Here is an 18,686-nt window from a genome sequence, read left to right on the forward strand (position 1 = left end):
TAGCTAAATCTAGAATGTGTGACGCTGGGATTAAGGGTGTGTGATTACTAAATCACTATATGTGAGTGACTGGTTTGGCTCTATCGTAATACCTGGTCCTCTAAATAAGATAAAAGGACCAGAAAGACTCTATGTTAAAGACCCTCGTTGCTTCTGTTGCCATGAACTGTTGCCTCTCTGACACCCAGCCTTGAAGCCTGCTGATTAGGGACTGAAACCTCTTTGAATTGTAAGCCAAATAAACCCCTTCTCCTCTAACTTTGGGTGTCAGATATTTTGTCTCAGCAATGAGAGAAAAGTAACTAACACACCTGTAATGTAAATGTCTCTTTTGTGGAGAATGGAAACTTCACATACTGCTGATGGGAATATTAAATGGTATGGCCACTTTCAAGAACAGTTTAGCAGTTCCTCAAAATTTAAACATGGAATTAACATAGGATCTAGAGTCTGGCATGTATACATCCATATGCACACACACACACACACACACACACACACACACACACACACCTAATACACATAAATTACCTGATTATTTAATTTAATATATTACATAAGTCTAGCAAGTCAAACTTCTGTGCTAAAAATGGTATGTCCTGCTTTTACACTTTTGTTTCTAAAACACCAAAAATTATAAAATTCCCTTTGGATAAGCCAAGCCACCAAAAAACAAACAAACAAAAAATCACAGTCTTATTTAAAATTAGATTAAATAAATGTATTAACCCAGGAAAAAGTTGCTTGATTTATTGACTGTTAAAGGATTTGACCTCAGACTACTAAAAGTCTGCAGCACAACCTCTGATTTCTGATCTGCTTCATGTCTCTTTGTGCTGGCCTTTCAGATCCTAGAAAGAGCTCCAGTCTCTTCTATGAAGCCTTTGCAAATTTTGAACACCTCCTCTTCCAATTTTATAACATTCTTTTGCCAAATAATTATGTATAACCCTGTGACATATTATTTAATTGTTCATCTCCAACTAAATTTCACACTTGTTGAGGAAAGAACAATGTATTATACCTCTTTGCTAGCACCACAGAATGAAACTGTCCTTTATACATAGTATATAACATATAAAGTATTTTTATTAACATTAAATAATTATACAAAAGTTGTCTTGAGAAAGTCTTCTTACCTATAATAGCAGTTAATATAGTGCCCTATACTAAAACTTCAGTTTCTCAGGAAAAAAAAACTAATAGACACAAATTAGGAAAACTACCATCTGTGTGAATGGGTAACAATGTGTAATGCCAACACTCAGGAGACTAAGGCAAAAAGATGATGAGTTTAAGGCCAAACTGGGCTACCTGGGCTACCCAGCAAATTCAAGATAATCTAGACTACAAAGTGAGAACTTACCTAACAATAACCAAAAAAAGCAGGGGGACAGGAAAAACATAATCAAAGACCTTTTTTAAACCATTACAATGCCTAAAATTTTAACAGACTAATATAACCGATCAGAGACTCCTGCAGTGGGTCCCGAACTCCTGCTTGGTGATACGATGTATGGCAAGAAAAAAAATTTAAAGATAGAATTTTCGGGGAGCCAGGATAACCAGTGTGCAAGCAGTCACAGGCTTAAATAAGCAAAGGCCCTGAACACCCAGAGCCATTGATATTTACTGGTGACACCATGGTTAGATTGAGTTAAAAGGGCTATCTGGAGTTTCTATGCATATGTTGCTGATGCAGGCAAGGTTTGCAAAGGAAGAGATAAAGCATTCTTGAAACAGGAACAAAATACACAAAACACTGGTTGTGGTTAATAACCTTGTCTTTTTAGTAAAGAAGGGTTTAACTTTGGGAATGAAATTTGGATGCCAGTCAGCCTTCCCAGCTTACAGCCTGCTTTGGGCATAATCAATGGGGTAGGCTCCCACAAAAACCAAAGGCTGCTCTATAAAAGGAGAACAATGAAAACTCTCTAATGTTGTGAACAAGAATATAAAATGATGTAACCATTTTGCAGAAAACCATTGATTACTTCCTATACAGCTATCTCATGCATGATGTGACAAGTGCACTCTTATTGATTAATCAAGAGAAATGAAAATATATGTTGACATAGAATCATAGCAGTCTTTTCAACACAAACCCTTAAGTCAAGGAGAGCCTGTACTCAGGTATTTCAAGCCCTAAAAGAAAACAACCTCTAACCTAGACAGATGTATCCTGCAAAATTATCTTTGAAAAATTGATGGAGTAATGATAGTTCCATGACAAAGAACACCTGAGAAACTTCATGAAACTCAAAACAGCACTCCAAAACAATTTTTTAAATATCCTAGAAAAAGACAATGAAGGTCACAACTCAGTGAGGCCCAACAGAGCAAATGCAAAATATTTCATCAAGCAAGGAAAGAAATTAAAGGGAGAGGGGGAAAAATAAAAAAGAGCCAACAATGGGAAAATAATAGGACAATGATAAGTCAATACATATCAGTTATAACCATCAATGTTAATGGCATCAATTCACCAATCAAAAGAAATACACTGGCAGAATGGAGTAAGAAACAAAACCCAACAATATGCTGTATACAAGAAATGCATGTAATTCAAAAGGAAACTCACAGACTGAAAGTAAAAGGATGGAAAACACCTCTCCATGCGACAGGAACCTGGAAAAAAGCAGGGGTAGCTATCTTATTTGCAGACAAAGTAAATTTCAAACCAAAGTAATTAAGAGAGACAAAGAAGGTCACTGCATCCTTGTAAAGGGAACCATCCAACATGTAGAGATGACAATTATAAATATATATGCACCAAATACTAATGTCCCCTACTGTATAAAACAAATATTAAGGAACATGAAAAACCAAATAAGGACTAATATAATTGTAGTGGGGGACCTTGATACCCCACTGTCACAAATAGACAGGTCATCCCTACAAAAAACAATGAAATACTAGCTTTTGAACAAATGGACTTAATAAACATCTAAAGAGTGTTCCACCCCACAAAATCAGAATATAAATTCTTTTTGGCTGCACATGGGTCATTCTCCAAAATAGACCACACACTAGTTCATAAAACTTGTTTAAGTAAATGCCAAGGAACTAAAGTTATCCTGTGTATATTATCAGACCATAATGCAATTAAACTGGAAATCAATAGCATTAAGAAACCGCAAGAACTTCACAAATACATGGAAATTGAATAACACTCTCCTGAACAACCAATAGGTCCCAGAAGAAATTAGACAGTTTTTACAGTTTGATAAAATGCCAGTACAATATATAGGAATTTATGGGACACAATGAAAGCAGTTCTATGAGGGAAATTCATAGCAGTGAATGCCCACACTAGGAAAAGAGAGAGCTCAAATAAACAACCTAATGCTGAATCTTAAGCTCCTAGAAAAAAGAAGAGCAAGAGAAACCCAAAGCTCATATAAGAGAGGAAATTATAAAGAACGGATCAGAAATCAATGCAATGGAGACTAAGAGAATGATATAAAAAAAATCAATAAATAAAAATGATAAACCCTCAGCCAACCTTATCAAAAAAAAAGGAGAAAGGCTCAAATCCATGGACTTAGGAACTAAAAAGGTGAAGTCACAACAGATCCAACAAAAAGCCAGAGCATCATCAATACCTACTCTGAGAAACTGTACTCTAATAAAATGGAGAACAAAGAAGAAATGGACAGATTTCTAGATACACATGAATTACCAAAGTTGAACAAAGAAGATATAAATATTTAAACACCCCAAATACATCAGTAAAACTGAAAACATAATTAAAAATTTACCAACAAAAAGAAGCCCAGGTCCTGATGGCTTCACTGATGAATTCTACAAGACATTTAGAGAGCTATTACCACTACTCTTTAAACTTTTCAATAAAATTGAAAGGGACACAAAACTTCCAAATTCATTCCTGGAAGCAAGTGTTACTTTGATTCCAAAACCAGGGAAAGACCCAACCAAAAAAGAGAACAACAGGCCAATCTCCCTAATGAACACAGAAGCAAAAATCCTCAATAAGATACTGGCAAACAATACAGAAAATCATCAAGAAGATCATACATCCTGACTGAGTCAAATTTATCCCAGGTATGCAAGGATGGTTCAACATACATAAATCAATAAATGTAATACACTGTATTAACAGAATAAAGGACAAAAACGATATGATCATCTCAATAGATGCAGAAAAATCATTCAACAAAATTTAAAACCCATTCACAATAAAAAACATGCAGAAAATTGTAATAGATGGTCTTTATTTCAATTTGATAAAAGCTATCTATGAAAAACCAATAGCCAATATAATTCTAAAGGTCAAACTAAAAACCTTCATGCTAAAATCAGGAACAAGCCAAGGATGTCCACTGTCACCACTCCTGTTCAATATAGTTCTGGAAACATTAGCCACAGCAATTAGACAAGAGAAAGAAATACAAGCAATAAAGATAGGAAAGGAAGAAGTTAAACTGTCATTATTTGCTGACAATATGATACTCCACATAGAAGGCCCAAAAAACTCTGCCAAAGCACTTCTAGGCCTAACTGACAGATTCACTAGAGTAGCTGGATACAAGGTAATCACTCAAAAATCAACAGCCTTCATGTACACAGATAAGAGAATTGCTGAGAGAGAAATTAGGGAAACAATCCCTTTTACAATAGCATCCAAAAAGATGAAATGTCTAGGAATCAATCTAACGAAGGCAGCAAAAGAACTCTATATTGAGAACTACAACAGTCAGGAAAAAGAGATCCAAGAAGAAATAAGAAAATGAAAAGACATCCCTTGCTCCTGGGTAGAAGGAACCAACATAATGAAAATGGCCATGCTTCCAAAACTGTTATCAGATTCAATGTCATCCCTATTGAAATCCTAACAGTATATTTCACAGAACTAAAAAAAACAATCCAAAAATTCATTTGGAACCAGAACAGACCTAGAATAGCAAAAGCAATTCTAGAAAACAGAGACATGAAACAGGATATCACAATCCCCAACTTGAAACTTAACTACAAAGCTACTGTGATAAAAGCATGGTACTGGCAAAGAAACAGACCTGATGATCAGTGGAATAGATTAGAAGATGCAGAAACAATTCCAGACATACTCAGCTACCTCAGCTTTGACAAAGGAACCAACCATCCTCACTGGAGGAAAAATAGCCTCTTTAATAATGGTGTTGGAAAAACTGGATTTCAACTTGCCAAAGATTAAAACTAGACCCCTACCTTTCATCATGCACTACACTAAAATCCAAAGAGATTAAAGACCTAAATATTAAAACAGAAACACTAAACTTGTTGGAAGATGTTGGGTAGAACTCTTGAAAACATTGGCATAGGAAAAGACTTTATGAACAAATCCTCAGTAGTATGGGAAATAGTACAAAGAATCAACAACTGGGATCTCATCTTATGAAAAGGCTTCTGCACTGCAAGAAAACCACCAACACAGCTAAGAGACAACCCACAATGTGGGAAAAAAAAATTTACCAGCTGTTCCTCAGACAAAGGTCTACTATGTAAAATATATAAAGAAATCAAAAAATCAAACCCCCCAAATAAAGACCCAATTCAAAAATGGGCATCTGAAATGAACAGACATTCCTCAGACAAAGAAGTAAGAGCAGCAAATAAACACATTAAAAATGTTCAAGATCACTGGTCATTTGAGAGATACAAATGAAAACAACACTGAGATTCTACCTCACCCCAGAAAAAATGGCTGCTATCAAGAAATCAACCAATAACAAATGCTGGCAGGGTTGTGGGGAGAAAGGAACCCTTCCTCATTGGAGCACAGACTGGTGCAACAACTATGGAAATCAATATGGAGATACCTCAAAGAACTAGGATTAGAGGTCCCATTTGACCCAGCTATTCTTCTGCTGGGTATCTCCCCAAAAGAATTAAAAGAATCATGCCACAGAGATATATGTGCACCCATGTTTATAGCAGCACAGTTCGCAATAGCTAAAACTTGGAAACAGCCCAAGTGTCCATCAACTGGAGACTGGATAAGAAGATGTGGGGTTTTTTATAAAATGGAGTACTATTCAGCCATAAAGAACAAGAAATTAGACACATTTATACCTAAGTGGATGCACACTGAGACCATACTGAAGTGAAATTAATAGGACACACATGCAAATACCAAGTAGTATCTCTGGTGTGAAAAACTGAAAGTGTAAATAAGGATCAAAATGTATAATTGATATTGTGTAACAGGAAGAAAAGGTCTAAAGGAGTAGGGGAAGTGGGAGGGATAGGGGAAAGGCATGAAGAAAAAAATATAAGAAAAGCAAAACAAAATGGAAACAAAGTCTTTGTAAATAGAGAAGGTTGGAGGGGGTGAAGGAAGGGCAGGGGAACGGGGAAAAAATGAGAACCAAGACCTGTCATGTAAAGGTACCAGACCCCAATGATGAATGTAACTGTACTGTATACCTAAAATGTACCGATAAACTTCATGAAAAAAAGACAGAAAATCTATGTTGTCAGAAGACTTGTACTACAATATTCATAGCAAGTTCATTTATAATAGCCAACCCAAACAACCCAAATATCCATCCACCTACAATCAAAGTGTGCTGTAGGTATAAACTGGAATGCTGCACAACCATAAAGAAGAATGCAACTACTGATACACATAACACGAATAAAATCATGTTCAAAACATTCATGTTGGCTAAATGAAACAACTGCAAAAGACTAGTGAATTATTCCGTTTATACGAAAGTCAAGAACTAGTGAAACTCATGTACAATCATAGGTATCAGAACAATGGTTACTTAGGATAGACCAGGTGTGGTGATGCACACCTATAATCCCAGCATTTGGGAGGCTGAGGCAGGAAGATCACCACAAGTTTGAGACCAGCCTAGGTTACACAGTTAGTTCAAGGCCAACCTGAAGTACAAAGTGATGCCCTGTCTCAAAGACAAAATAAGAAAAAAACAATGATTGCTTATAAAGAGTAACCATCAGAAGGAATAAGAAAACTTCAGAGGGTATTTGTTTGAAGTCTTCTTAAATAGGGTAATGATATATGAGAATTTACATTGATCAAAGCATATATTTAAAATAGTATATTTCATTGTATCAATGTTACCTCTAAAAGAATAAACTGAGTCTTTTACCTCAGGAGTAGAAAATGCAAAACACATTATATAATATACTGTATACAACAAAAAATGGCTATTTTTAGAAAGTGTATTCAGCCAGGCGTGGTGGCACATGCCTGTAATCCCAGCACTTACGAGGCTGAGGCAGGAGGATCACTGTGAGTTCAAGACCAGCCTGGGCTACATAGTGAGTCAGTCTCAACTACACAGTGAGACCCTGCTTCAAAAAACCAAAAAAAAAGTCTAATTTTAAGCATTCTAAAACCAGTTATTGACAAATTATAAATAACTTCTTACATATATAGGTGCATAAATAAGTATTTTATAGAGCAGTTTTCTTTAAATGAGACTTGCCAACCTGAATATGAATGGACCAAATGAAGAGCTTCAATACTAATTAATGATGATAAGAATAAAAATCTTCTGGTTCCTAAGTATCCTATCTTGGGAACAAAACAAGTGACCTATTAATAAGTTCACTACCTAAAAAGTATATATAATTATTAGTTATTCCTGATAAACAAATATGACAGCTAACAATACAAGTAATGCTGACAATGATTTATATGAAAAAATGGTTATGCTAACTACTCAGAACTTTTATTCTCAGTCAAGTACAACAAAGAATATATAATACATCTCACAATCAATTACTTTCACAGGACCTACAACTATAACTTTAGTTTTCATATAATATTAGTAGGTACAGCCAAATTTTAACTCCAAATGAATTAAAATGATACTTTTCATAGGAATATTCACAAATGGATAAAAGCGTAAACTACCAATATATTTTTTAACAAACAATATTTTACCAGATCACTTAACCTTTTATTTTAAAAGTAAATGAGATACAATTTTTAAATTTAATAGATCAATGCATTCTGGGATGTTTTAACCAAAAGCTCATCGCCCAAAGTTAAGTAAAAGACAGTCCTTCATACAGACACACACATACTTCATCTCTGTGTGTATGTCTGTTTGTGTCTGAACAAGTTCTATGAGGTTCTCAAGAAGTTTTAAACTGATTTTTTAAATCTGAAACAATTACACTGAGTGATCCATTTTCATAGCTCTTTACAGAAAGCATACCTGTGCCCTCTTTTGCACCTCCAGCAAAAGTTCAGAATACTGCAGTTCCAGTTCCTTCTTTTGTTTGTGCCAGCAGCTCTCTTGGGCTTTGATCTGTTCAGCCACTTTGTTAAAGGTGTCTTCCTGGGTTTGTTGAAGTTTTCTCATTGTGTCCGACTTATTTTTACAGATATACTCTAGATGGCTTACCTACAAGAAGAAATAAAACAGAGAATGAGATATGCAAAAAAAAAAAAATTTCTTTGCAGCACCTTCCCAAAATACACCCAAATTTTTTCCATTCTTTCTTATGCCTTAAGATCATACAAAAATTTTAAGTTAACATGTACATCTAAGAAACAGGAATTAGTGTTTATAGCGGCACAACTCAAAACGGCTAAATCATTCAAGCAGCTTTCATGTCCATTAAAATATTTTTAAAAAGTGGTACTGTATACAATAGACTACTACTCTGCCATAAGGAAGGATAAATGAGTCATTTGTAGGAAATGGATGCATCTTGAGACCACAACGTTAAGCGAAATAAATCAGACATGCAAGCTTAAATATTGCATGATTTTTATCACATGAGAAATCCAAAATATAAATAAAATAGAGAGCAAAATAAAAGATAACAGAAAAGCAGGGAGACAGATCTTTTGCATAAGGGAAAGGGACCAAGAGATGCAGGGAAAGGGGATGAAGGAGAGGAAAAGGGGATGAAAAAATAAGGTGTGTTAAGTGTATGTACCAACTCCCCAGGACAAACACAATCATTGTGTACTGCAAACATGTAGTGATAAAATAAATTTTATTTTAAAAAAGGAAACAGTATTTAACAGGTTAAATTATCATATCTTCACAGAAAATGGAGTCTTGTAAGTTTTATGTTCTTTTTTTTTCTAGTGAAGTTACTCATTTTGTAATCAATTTCCCTGAGATGATTTTGCAAAGATATTCTTATTTTTGGAACCAAAGCTCAACTATTCGGATACGTCAATGGGAAAGGAAGTGCTTAAATGAGATTTGAAAATCTCCAGACATTTTACATATAATGAAGAAGAATGTTCATTTTTCTAATTCACAAATAGAAAATACTTAACTTGTAAAATGTCGGACAATTAATGTTTTGAAACTATGAAAAGCTATTAAAGACACAATACCACCTCAGATGTTAAAACACACCCATTTTAATTATTAGTAATTTTAACTCATTATACACACATTCATAATCATGAACACCATCTGTATTTCTTACAATTTATTCCCTCATTTTTCAGCTCTACTTCTCAATGCCTGATTGTGTTTGCCAACAGAATCAAGGTAAAATAAGAAATCTCACCCTGAAACCAGGTTGTTTTATTAGTTCAACAGACTTTTTTTAAAAAACATGCAGAACAATTTTTTCTTCCTGTCTCTTAAGAACAAATGTCATTGTAATTAAGACCTAGAAACCAGACCACATAAACACAGTTATGACCAGTTCAACAGAACAAGGTTAAGAATCAATATCTTTAATGGTGATATATGCTGACCTGCTAATCCATTTTGATTTTCTATAAACAAAAGCAGGTTTTTTCTTTTTGGAAAAAGACTGAATTCCTACTTTGTGAAATGGTAAGGTGACCATAAAAGTCTATATTGTTTTGTTCCTACAAAACAGATGTCTTACATTTTAAAATATAAACTAGGTTTTCTTTATACAGTTTGCTGTATTTTCAGAAACAAGTCATATAAATATAATTTAAATTTTTCTAAGTGCTTTTAAAATAACACCTATTTCCTGTGCAAAGAATTTTAAGATGTTTTTGAATAACTGTATTCTGTTTCTATTTTATGCTAACATAAAGAGTTGGTTTATTAATGTAAATGACTAAGTTCTTTGAATTGCTTCATCAGTAAGATTAATTCATTTTCTTTTAATTAGGTCCCTGTGGCTAATACTGGCTAGTAGTATTAGCATGTCCTGCACAGAAAGTGGAGCTTAGAGACTTCATACAGACTTCAGTCACATTTACATGCCCACAGCAATGGCATCAAACTGAGTTGTAGACAAGCCATAATTAATGGTATTGAATTATTAACATCCGAATTCTTTTTGAAATAAGATGAATGTCAGCCCCTCTTAATGATACTGTGATGTGGACAAATGTCACTGAATTTAATAGAGGTATCTGGTGCCTGAGGACAGTTACCTTCTCATTAGCCCTGTTGAGGTCTGCAATGAGGGCATCAACATTCTCCTGCAAGACTGCACAAAGCTCAGACCAGGAGAATTTATCCAACATGCCTTCTGGTTGTTTCATGAGCACACAGCCAGCTACCAAGTGCTGATACAGGGTATGAAGGAAGGTTAGCTTTTCCTGCAAGGAAAAAAACAATTCCTTTATATAAACATTAGAAGAAGTACAGCACATAATACAAACAGTAAAAATTTATTTCTAAAACCTAGAAACTGAAATACTCGAATTTCAGATATTATCATTTAGATAACTTTTTGTAAAACCGAGCATTACATAGAATACTTGGAATTGCTTACAACTGCAACTCAAAACCAAACTCTGATGTCTGACACCAAAAGACCACATTTCTAACCTCATCTTTGCTCCTGGACAAGAATATGATCTGAGTATGCATCTGTTCAGATCCTAAGCTTCCTTGGCTGTACTGCAAGCTGTCTAGAGGAGCTGTTTATCAGCCCTTTGAACCAGAAGTCAACACAGTGTTTCTATAATTTCTTATTTATATTTACCAAAGCAGACGTTAAGTCCAAAAGCAATGTAGAGAGAAAATGATCATTCAATTCGGATGAAGAAAAAGTTACACCAATATCTATACTTCAAGTGTACACAATTACTCAGCTTCCTTCCTACACCAGAGATTCCATTTTACTTACCATTTATAGGAAATCTATTCGAACGCCCTAGGCAAAGCAGAAGGTGATATAAAAGATATGGAAGAGGGGCTCATTTGTTTTTCCTCACTTATCAGTTTATGTAGTACAGTATTTGACACATTGAGCATTTGTAGGATTTAAAATATTACAAAGTAACAGGCCAAAAAGAGTGGATATAGCTTCCCAAGATATATTTTCAAAAATGTCCAACTGAAAATAAGTGAAAAAGTTCTTTAAAAGTATAGTACTATTTCAGATACTAAACTACCCACTATTTTACTTACTATGCTCTAAAATTCAATATAAAGTTGATCGTATCTTGAACACAAAAGCAGTATTTACTTACATAACGCCAAATGGCTCTCTTTATAAGGTATTTCATCTATAAAGTCTCAAAGCACATGACAAAGACAAGATAACTGTGAAGCTGCAAAGTGAGTATTTTATGTGGATAAAGTAAGTTCCCTCACAGCAGGTAAACTTTTTAAAAAGGAAAATGTATAACAAAAACGCTAAAAATTCTAATCTTCTAGATTAAATAACAGTAACAACAGCAACAACAACAACAACAAAAATCCCGAAGCAACAGGTTTGTAATTACAATCTGTAAGGTTAGTTTTCCTGATTAATGTATACTATTAATTCACCCAATAAGATACCTCACTTTTTTCCAAATATAATAATTTAAAGACAAAAAATTTTAAATGTAGTTAAAACCACAAATTTGAGTCATGATATCAAAAGATGCTTTTTTATAGATGTGCTATGTATTGTTCCTATGCACTGCCCTTTTATAAGCAGTTAAAGATGACTTTTGCTTTTTTTTTACTTTTCAGTACTGGTGATTGAACCCAGGCCCTTTGTACTGAGCTACATTCCCAGGCCTCAATAAATCAGTAAGTTTTCTGGGTTGTTTGTTTTCTGAGGCAAGGTCTCACTAACTCACTAAACTGAGCAGGTTAGACTCAAAGTTGCAGAATGTTGGGATTACAGGAAGATACCACCATTCCTGGCAACTTTTCATTTTTAACTGGGTTGAGTGCACAAATTTTTTATTAAATATAACTACCAAAATGTAGTACTCAAGCATTAAAATCTTCCTTTTCCATATTTTTGCAGTGTGATCATGTTCACCCTCAAGAAAGCTCATCTTGAGGATAATTTATTGTGTCACCATTATTGTCCTTTTTGCTTGGGCTGTGATAAACCAAGCATTATAATCACCCATTTGGCATGAAAAGAGAATCACAAGATCCAAAATCAATTCACACATGTTGAACTCAACCACAATGCTGTAGACATGCTGACTTTACAATACAGTCAGGCTTCTAGTTTCCTTTACTTTAATCACTATCTGATGTATAGAACAATTCCAACCACTTCATGTGGACACAATTTAAATCCCAGACTGTAAGAAGAGTGGAAAGAATGTTTGTTTCCTTTTCATTCCCTTGGCATTTGCACTCATATTTGTTGGAGTAATGAATTCAATATGCAGGATAGCTTTGAATAAACTGGTTCTACTAGCTACACTAGCTCTCTACCCATAGGTAAAAAATATAACAATTTCAGTCACACAGGTTCATACAGAATATAAAAATTTTATCGTAATACTTTAACAAGTCATTTATAGGGCTGGGGATTTAGTCCAGTGGTTCCACTGCCTGCCTCACAACTACAAGGTGCGTTTCATCCCTAGTACCAGCAAAAGACAAGTCATTAATAAATAAAAATGAATAGACAACTGTCTAGGACATCCAAATGAAGTTTGGATTTCATGGAACTTTTATTTTTCTAGGTTTTTATTACTACCCTATAATTATAAAGACTAAGGAGCCTGTGTACTAAAGTAGATATTACTCCTGTTTTACAAATAAAGAAACTGAAATATGGAGAGACTGGGCTGTGTGGCTTGTGCAGATTTATTTGATTACCAAAAAAATTCTACCATACCAACCTGCAGAACTGAAATAAAAAAAACTTTGTCACTGGCAAGCAAGCAAACTTTGAAGGAATGGTTAGGAGCATAGCAGCTTGAAATATAATAATCTAAAAAAAATCAAGGTCCAAGTGATAGAGGGGTTAAATTATATTACTTTTCTCATACTAGGATGACACAGCATAATAGAATAGTTGATTTTGCAGCAGTCATGAATATTTCAAAATACTCAGCACAGAACATTTTTTTAAATGAAGTATGAGTAAAAACATTCACTTGATATAAGTACATGAACAAACTCAAGATTAGTGCAAGATTTTTTCGAGGCAGTCTCAGGTAGTACCTCAGTGTCCTTATGAAAAGCCAGGGACAGCTTCTGAAGTTCACTTTCACATTGGGCTGCTCGTGACTTTTCTTTCTCCCAACAGTGCAGCACATTTTGTAGTTCCACTTTTAAAGTGCTTATTAAAGCTTCTCGGTCTGCACATTTAGTGCGTAAATGACTTAACTCTTTATGGACCTCAGCCAGTTTATCTTGAAGTTCCTGTCAGAGACATCACATAGATTGTAGGAAGACTCCCCAATGGGAAGGCACATTTACATAAAATATATAGTGAAAACTTTCAAAGGTGTAATATAAAACAATTAAGCACCTGCTTTAATGTTAATCAGTATTTTGCTGAAAGTGTTTTTGTAAGTGTATTTTAGCTAAAATTTAGAAGATTTGTTACATTTGAACATTTGGAATAAGACAGCTTATTCCAAAAGCTCTTTAAAGTCAGTTTTCCTTTCAACTAATTATAAAAAACATTTGATAGTTCAAAACATTTTAATAACACTTTAACATTTTAAAAGTAAATCTCTTTATATTTCATACAAGAATATTTTCTTTTCAATGTCACTCCAAGTACTAAGAAAAATCTCAAATATGTGGCATAAAATTCAGCTGAATTATTCCTTAACCTTAACAAATTCTACTGAAGTGTGTCCACGACAAACTCAACATGAACCAACACAATAAAATTCCAAGAATATTGAGCAACTCAAATTTTGTAACGATGAAGTATATAAAACTAGCACAGAAAACAAACTGTTTTTCTGGACCTTAGCCAGCTGTGGTCTCAACTCATTACCAGACATGAAGTACTAAAAACAGTGGTCTCACCCTAAAATAATGGAAACTGACTCCAAAATATATGTGTTAATGTAAAATATACTTAATATGTACAGGTATCTAAGGCCGGAGAACACTAAATCTCAAACTGTTTTTGAAGCTGTAGTATTATAATTACATCAGAAAAATCAATTTTTCCTTTAACCAAAATAATTTGCAATCAATTTATTTTTTAAATGAAAAAATGTTATTTTGATCAGCAACAAAATATTAAAAATACATACTAATAAACTTTATAAATAGGAATATATATTTTCAATTATCTCTAATATATTTCCAAAGTAAGTATATAGCTTAAGAAAAAAAGAAAAAAATCATTCTAATCATACTACCTTTATGCTTTTAGTGTGAGATTCAATCTTCAGTTTGGTAGAATCAAGTTCATTAGATGCCTTCTCCTTAGCATCATTCATGCTGTTTAGCTGATTTTTAAAAAAAAAAAGTAACTTTTTTATATTTCTCAAGGATGTGCAACTCAAAAGCTAACCTTTAAATGCTTTTTATGTAACTGCTTAAGTACAAATTTTTTCAAAAGTAATTAAGAATCTTAATAACAATTATTCTTTGGTTAAATACTATGTATTCTCTGTCACAAGTTCATACAACTAAAAAGAAAACAGAGCATTCTTAAAATGTAGTGATGTTATTTTTGCTAGATGTCTGGATAAAGGACTTCAGTCTTACTGTAAACAAATATAACTTTATTCTGAAAATCCTACTGGACCAAAATGCCACAAGCAGTGATATCTACAAGGAAAGAAAAGAGAACAGAGCCGAAGACTGTTTTCCTATGTATCATGAGGGTATTCACTGGTCTCTCTCTCCATATGACAACGTTGGGGTCAGTCACATGCAGCCCTACTGGGAAGGCTTGTGGCAGGTCATCAGTTGGTCCTGCACTACTTGTGATTCATTTTCTTTGACAGTTCATTCTTCTTTCTGTCAGACTGCTCTTTTTGCTTTCTTTGCAGCCACCCCCTCAGTCTCCCCACTGCTGTCTCTGGCACTGGTTCACAACAAAGCACATTACTAAGCCAAAGCCTGCTGAGCCAACTTTTCAACTGTGCTGAGGGTCATGTGACATTCATCCTCCCGAATAACAACTCGCCCTGGGTAATACATTCCTAGTTACCCTGCAGCTTCCAGACCTAAGCCTCAGAAGAGTTTCATAAAGTACTAACAACACAGGTCTAGCCTTTTCTCACAAGGAAAGACACAGTGATACTTGTTCTTCATAGAAATTTAATTATTTCAATGGTTACTTTCTATTTTTCCTTTTGAACATTTACATAGGGTATCAAGACAACTCACTTTTCCTTTTTTGTTCACTTTTCCTAACTAAAATAAAGTACTGGGCTGGGGATTTAGCTCAGTGGTTCCACCACCTGCCTCACAGGCACAAGGACCCAAGTTCAATCCCTAGTACCATAAATAAATAAATAAATAAACTACCAATATGTTAAAATAATGATCTACAGCATCTATGATATAGGAAAGAAACACTGAATTCTTTGTTTTGTGACTTGCCCTGAGCTGAATAATCTGTTTTGTTAACTAATTGTATTTAATGTAATTACTTCATATGCTAATTTGACAAGATGTAAGTAGACCAACTCTTCAATTCTTAAAGCGTAAATGAGAAAACATTTTAATCCCAAGAAAATCATGAACTCACAGATTAAACAATACAAATGAGATGATAATCAGAGCTTTTTCAATCAGCAAACTAAAAGCTTCCAGGCTACATCAAAAGGATTTTTGTTTTTAAAAACCTCTAATGACACTTCACTCCCTTTAAAGAATTAAAATAATTTCTATTTTCTATTATGACTTCCAGTTTGTAGAATTCTCAAACTAAAACACTAACAAAACTGAAATTTCCACTGGTTATTCCACATCATAAAACACATTAACATCTTAATATAACAAGTATTCATTGATATGCACAGCTTTTTTATTAAATTAAAAGAGATAAATTAAGAAGTGTCAACATCTTTATCACTTTGAATAAAAATAGTATGCCTGAAGAGCTACAAAGACGTAAGTGAGAGACTATGTTAAGCCATACATAGAGAAAGAACAGTGACAGACAATTCATTATTTTTTCTATCTGTGAAGCTGTCAATTCAACATTCCAATCTTTTCGACCTTTGTAACAAGCATGGGATACGGACTGGTGGTACAGGCCGAAGGCTACATGTGTGGAGCCAAACAATGCAAGTGTTACCTCATTAGCTGCATCTTCCAGCTTGCTCTGGTAATCTGTCAAGGTGCGCCTCAAAGTCTCAAGGACAGCAGAGAAGCTGGGAGGTTTATCTTTGTCCTTGTGGATGCCTAGAGAAAAACACAGGATGAAAACATACCCTTAAAGTCACACAGGCACAAAAGAAAGCAAACAATAACAGAAATATTACAATTAGATGTAGCGAAAAGACAGTATGAAATATTGAGTAGAATTTCATTCTTCACGTACGCTCCTATATAGCCAAATATTAGTCACCTTTCCAAACAGCAGCCAAATTAAAGTTTATAATATACCAACTTAAAATTTATGACTACTTTCCACTTTATCAAGATCCATATGATAGTAATTTTTTTAATCTTCTAAGTAACAGTAATATTTGTATATCCCTTTTATCCGACAATTAAATGAGTATACTAACACTGTTTTGGGAAGTTACATAAACCTACTTGGTTCTTGTGTTTCTGATCAGTTGGGCCTTTTCTATTGTACTGTTTTGCTTAAGTAATAACTTCTGAACCCAAGAGCATATAGTGTTCCATTATGCTTGGAAATATTCTTCAAATCTTGTAATTCTCAAGTTACAATTTGAAATAAACAATAAAGTACTATTATTTACAAAGCCCACATCATGTTTAAATTAAAACTTTTTAAGACTTATATCCACTGCAAAAATATGAGTATTTCTATATTATCCCCTCAGACTAATGTATTTTGGCCATAAGTTTAATTACCTGAGCTAGTCAAGGTCACCTGGGCAAACAAAATGTCAAATATTAATCCAAAATAATCAAAAGTTGAATTTCAAAAACCACTTTAAAGTGATTTTTTATTTTACTACTCTTTACTACTTTACTACACTAACCCTCAGTGTGAAAAACCAAGTGCCCAACTTACTTTGAAAACATTCACACTGAAAGTATTCATTTCCTGATATAATTTCTCCCCATATTTTATAATCTAAATATTTCAATATACAAGAAAAATATTTTTAACAAAGATAATTACAAAAAGAAGCACTTATAACATGTATCTTTTTCCCATTAAGTTTATTGATACATTTAAAGCAAACAATACAGTTAATTTATCTTTGGGATCGTGTACCTTTACATAATATGTCTTGCTTCTTGTTTTTCCCCATACCCCTGCCCTCCCTTTACTTCAACCTTCCCTATTTACAAAGACTTTTTTTCCTTTTTTCATTTTTTCACATTTTTTTCTTTTCCCTTTATAATACACATTTTTTATTCACTCAATTTATTGAATTCCAATTATGTCCTAATCTTAGGTGTGCTGGTCAGTGAGGCCTCTGTGCATACACAATCTACAATCTAGTAAGAGGGCAACATAGTAAGTAACTAATTACAACATGAGATTATTCTTCCATTTTTCAAGTATTCTGAGACTGCAATTTGTAGAGCATGGGAGAAGAGGCAATCATAAAAGAAAGAAAGAAAAAGATCAATTAATGACAGACCAATTTTATCCATCTTAGAGTATTTTAATCTTGGGAAATATTAGTAAATTTATGACATTTACCAAGATGTACTTAAAGACTATCTTAGATATGAATACAACGGATATTTTTTAAAATAAAAGAACAATATTTAACCTAAAAACCAAAACTTAATATGAAAACAACACTTATTCTAGGTAGGAAAAAAAGTACACAGCTCTGAGCCATGGAGGAGACAATACTCTTTGTAATGACTATGAACTGGAAAGACAATGTGTTAAAATTTTTATTATAGGTTTCACCAAATATATTTTTTTAAACTGCTCTCTTGCACAAGATAAAAAAGTAATGTATAATTATTTTTCTTTTGCCACTATACAAAGTAGGCCATGAATAAATCATTCAAGGACACTCAGGAAGTCTGCTAGTTTTTATAATAAGGGAGAAGAATTCCTCTCAAAAATTTAAAAGAATAAAATCATCTTAATATGAGTGTTGAGGAGTAAGGGGATAAAATGTCCTCTCCTTAATGACCTATGCACATTTTTATTCTTCATTAAATAAAGTTTTCTTGACTGAAATGTTTATACAATGAAGTTTTCTTTAGGCACACTGTATGCCTCATGTCCTACTAATATATATTATTTTTAAAAATACTTACTGGTCCTTTAACATGACAAAATGCTTACAAATACAAAAAAAAAGTTCAGGGCCGGAGATTTAGCTCAGTGGTTCTGCTGCCTGCCTTGTAAACACAAGGACCTGAGTTCGATCCCCGGCACCAAAAAAAAAAAAAAAAAAAAAA

The 18,686-nt window shown here is 33.7% G+C and overlaps 1 protein-coding gene across 13 annotated transcripts in view; it reads right to left on the reverse strand.

Moving 5' to 3' along the window:
* Nucleotides 1-18,686, reverse strand: part of Ccdc171 (coiled-coil domain containing 171) — a 339,562-nt gene that overhangs the window by 233,504 nt on the left and 87,372 nt on the right. For all 13 annotated transcript variants that reach the window (XR_781535.1, XR_781536.2, XR_781534.1 and 10 more), the window contains 5 exons: nucleotides 16,411-16,517; nucleotides 14,516-14,605; nucleotides 13,353-13,553; nucleotides 10,370-10,537; nucleotides 8,196-8,384 (listed from right to left, as the gene is read on the reverse strand). Coding sequence is in view for 10 of the 13 variants with exons in the window: in XM_010630948.3 (XP_010629250.1) it covers nucleotides 8,196-8,384; nucleotides 10,370-10,537; nucleotides 13,353-13,553; nucleotides 14,516-14,605; nucleotides 16,411-16,517 (755 nt within the window). In the remaining 3 variants the exon portion in view is untranslated. The remainder of the gene's footprint in view (nucleotides 1-8,195; nucleotides 8,385-10,369; nucleotides 10,538-13,352; nucleotides 13,554-14,515; nucleotides 14,606-16,410; nucleotides 16,518-18,686) is intronic.

This window comes from Fukomys damarensis, unplaced genomic scaffold (assembly GCF_012274545.1).
Source record: "Fukomys damarensis isolate Sample0158 unplaced genomic scaffold, DMR_v1.0_HiC HiC_scaffold_31, whole genome shotgun sequence".
NCBI lineage: Eukaryota > Metazoa > Chordata > Mammalia > Rodentia > Bathyergidae > Fukomys > Fukomys damarensis.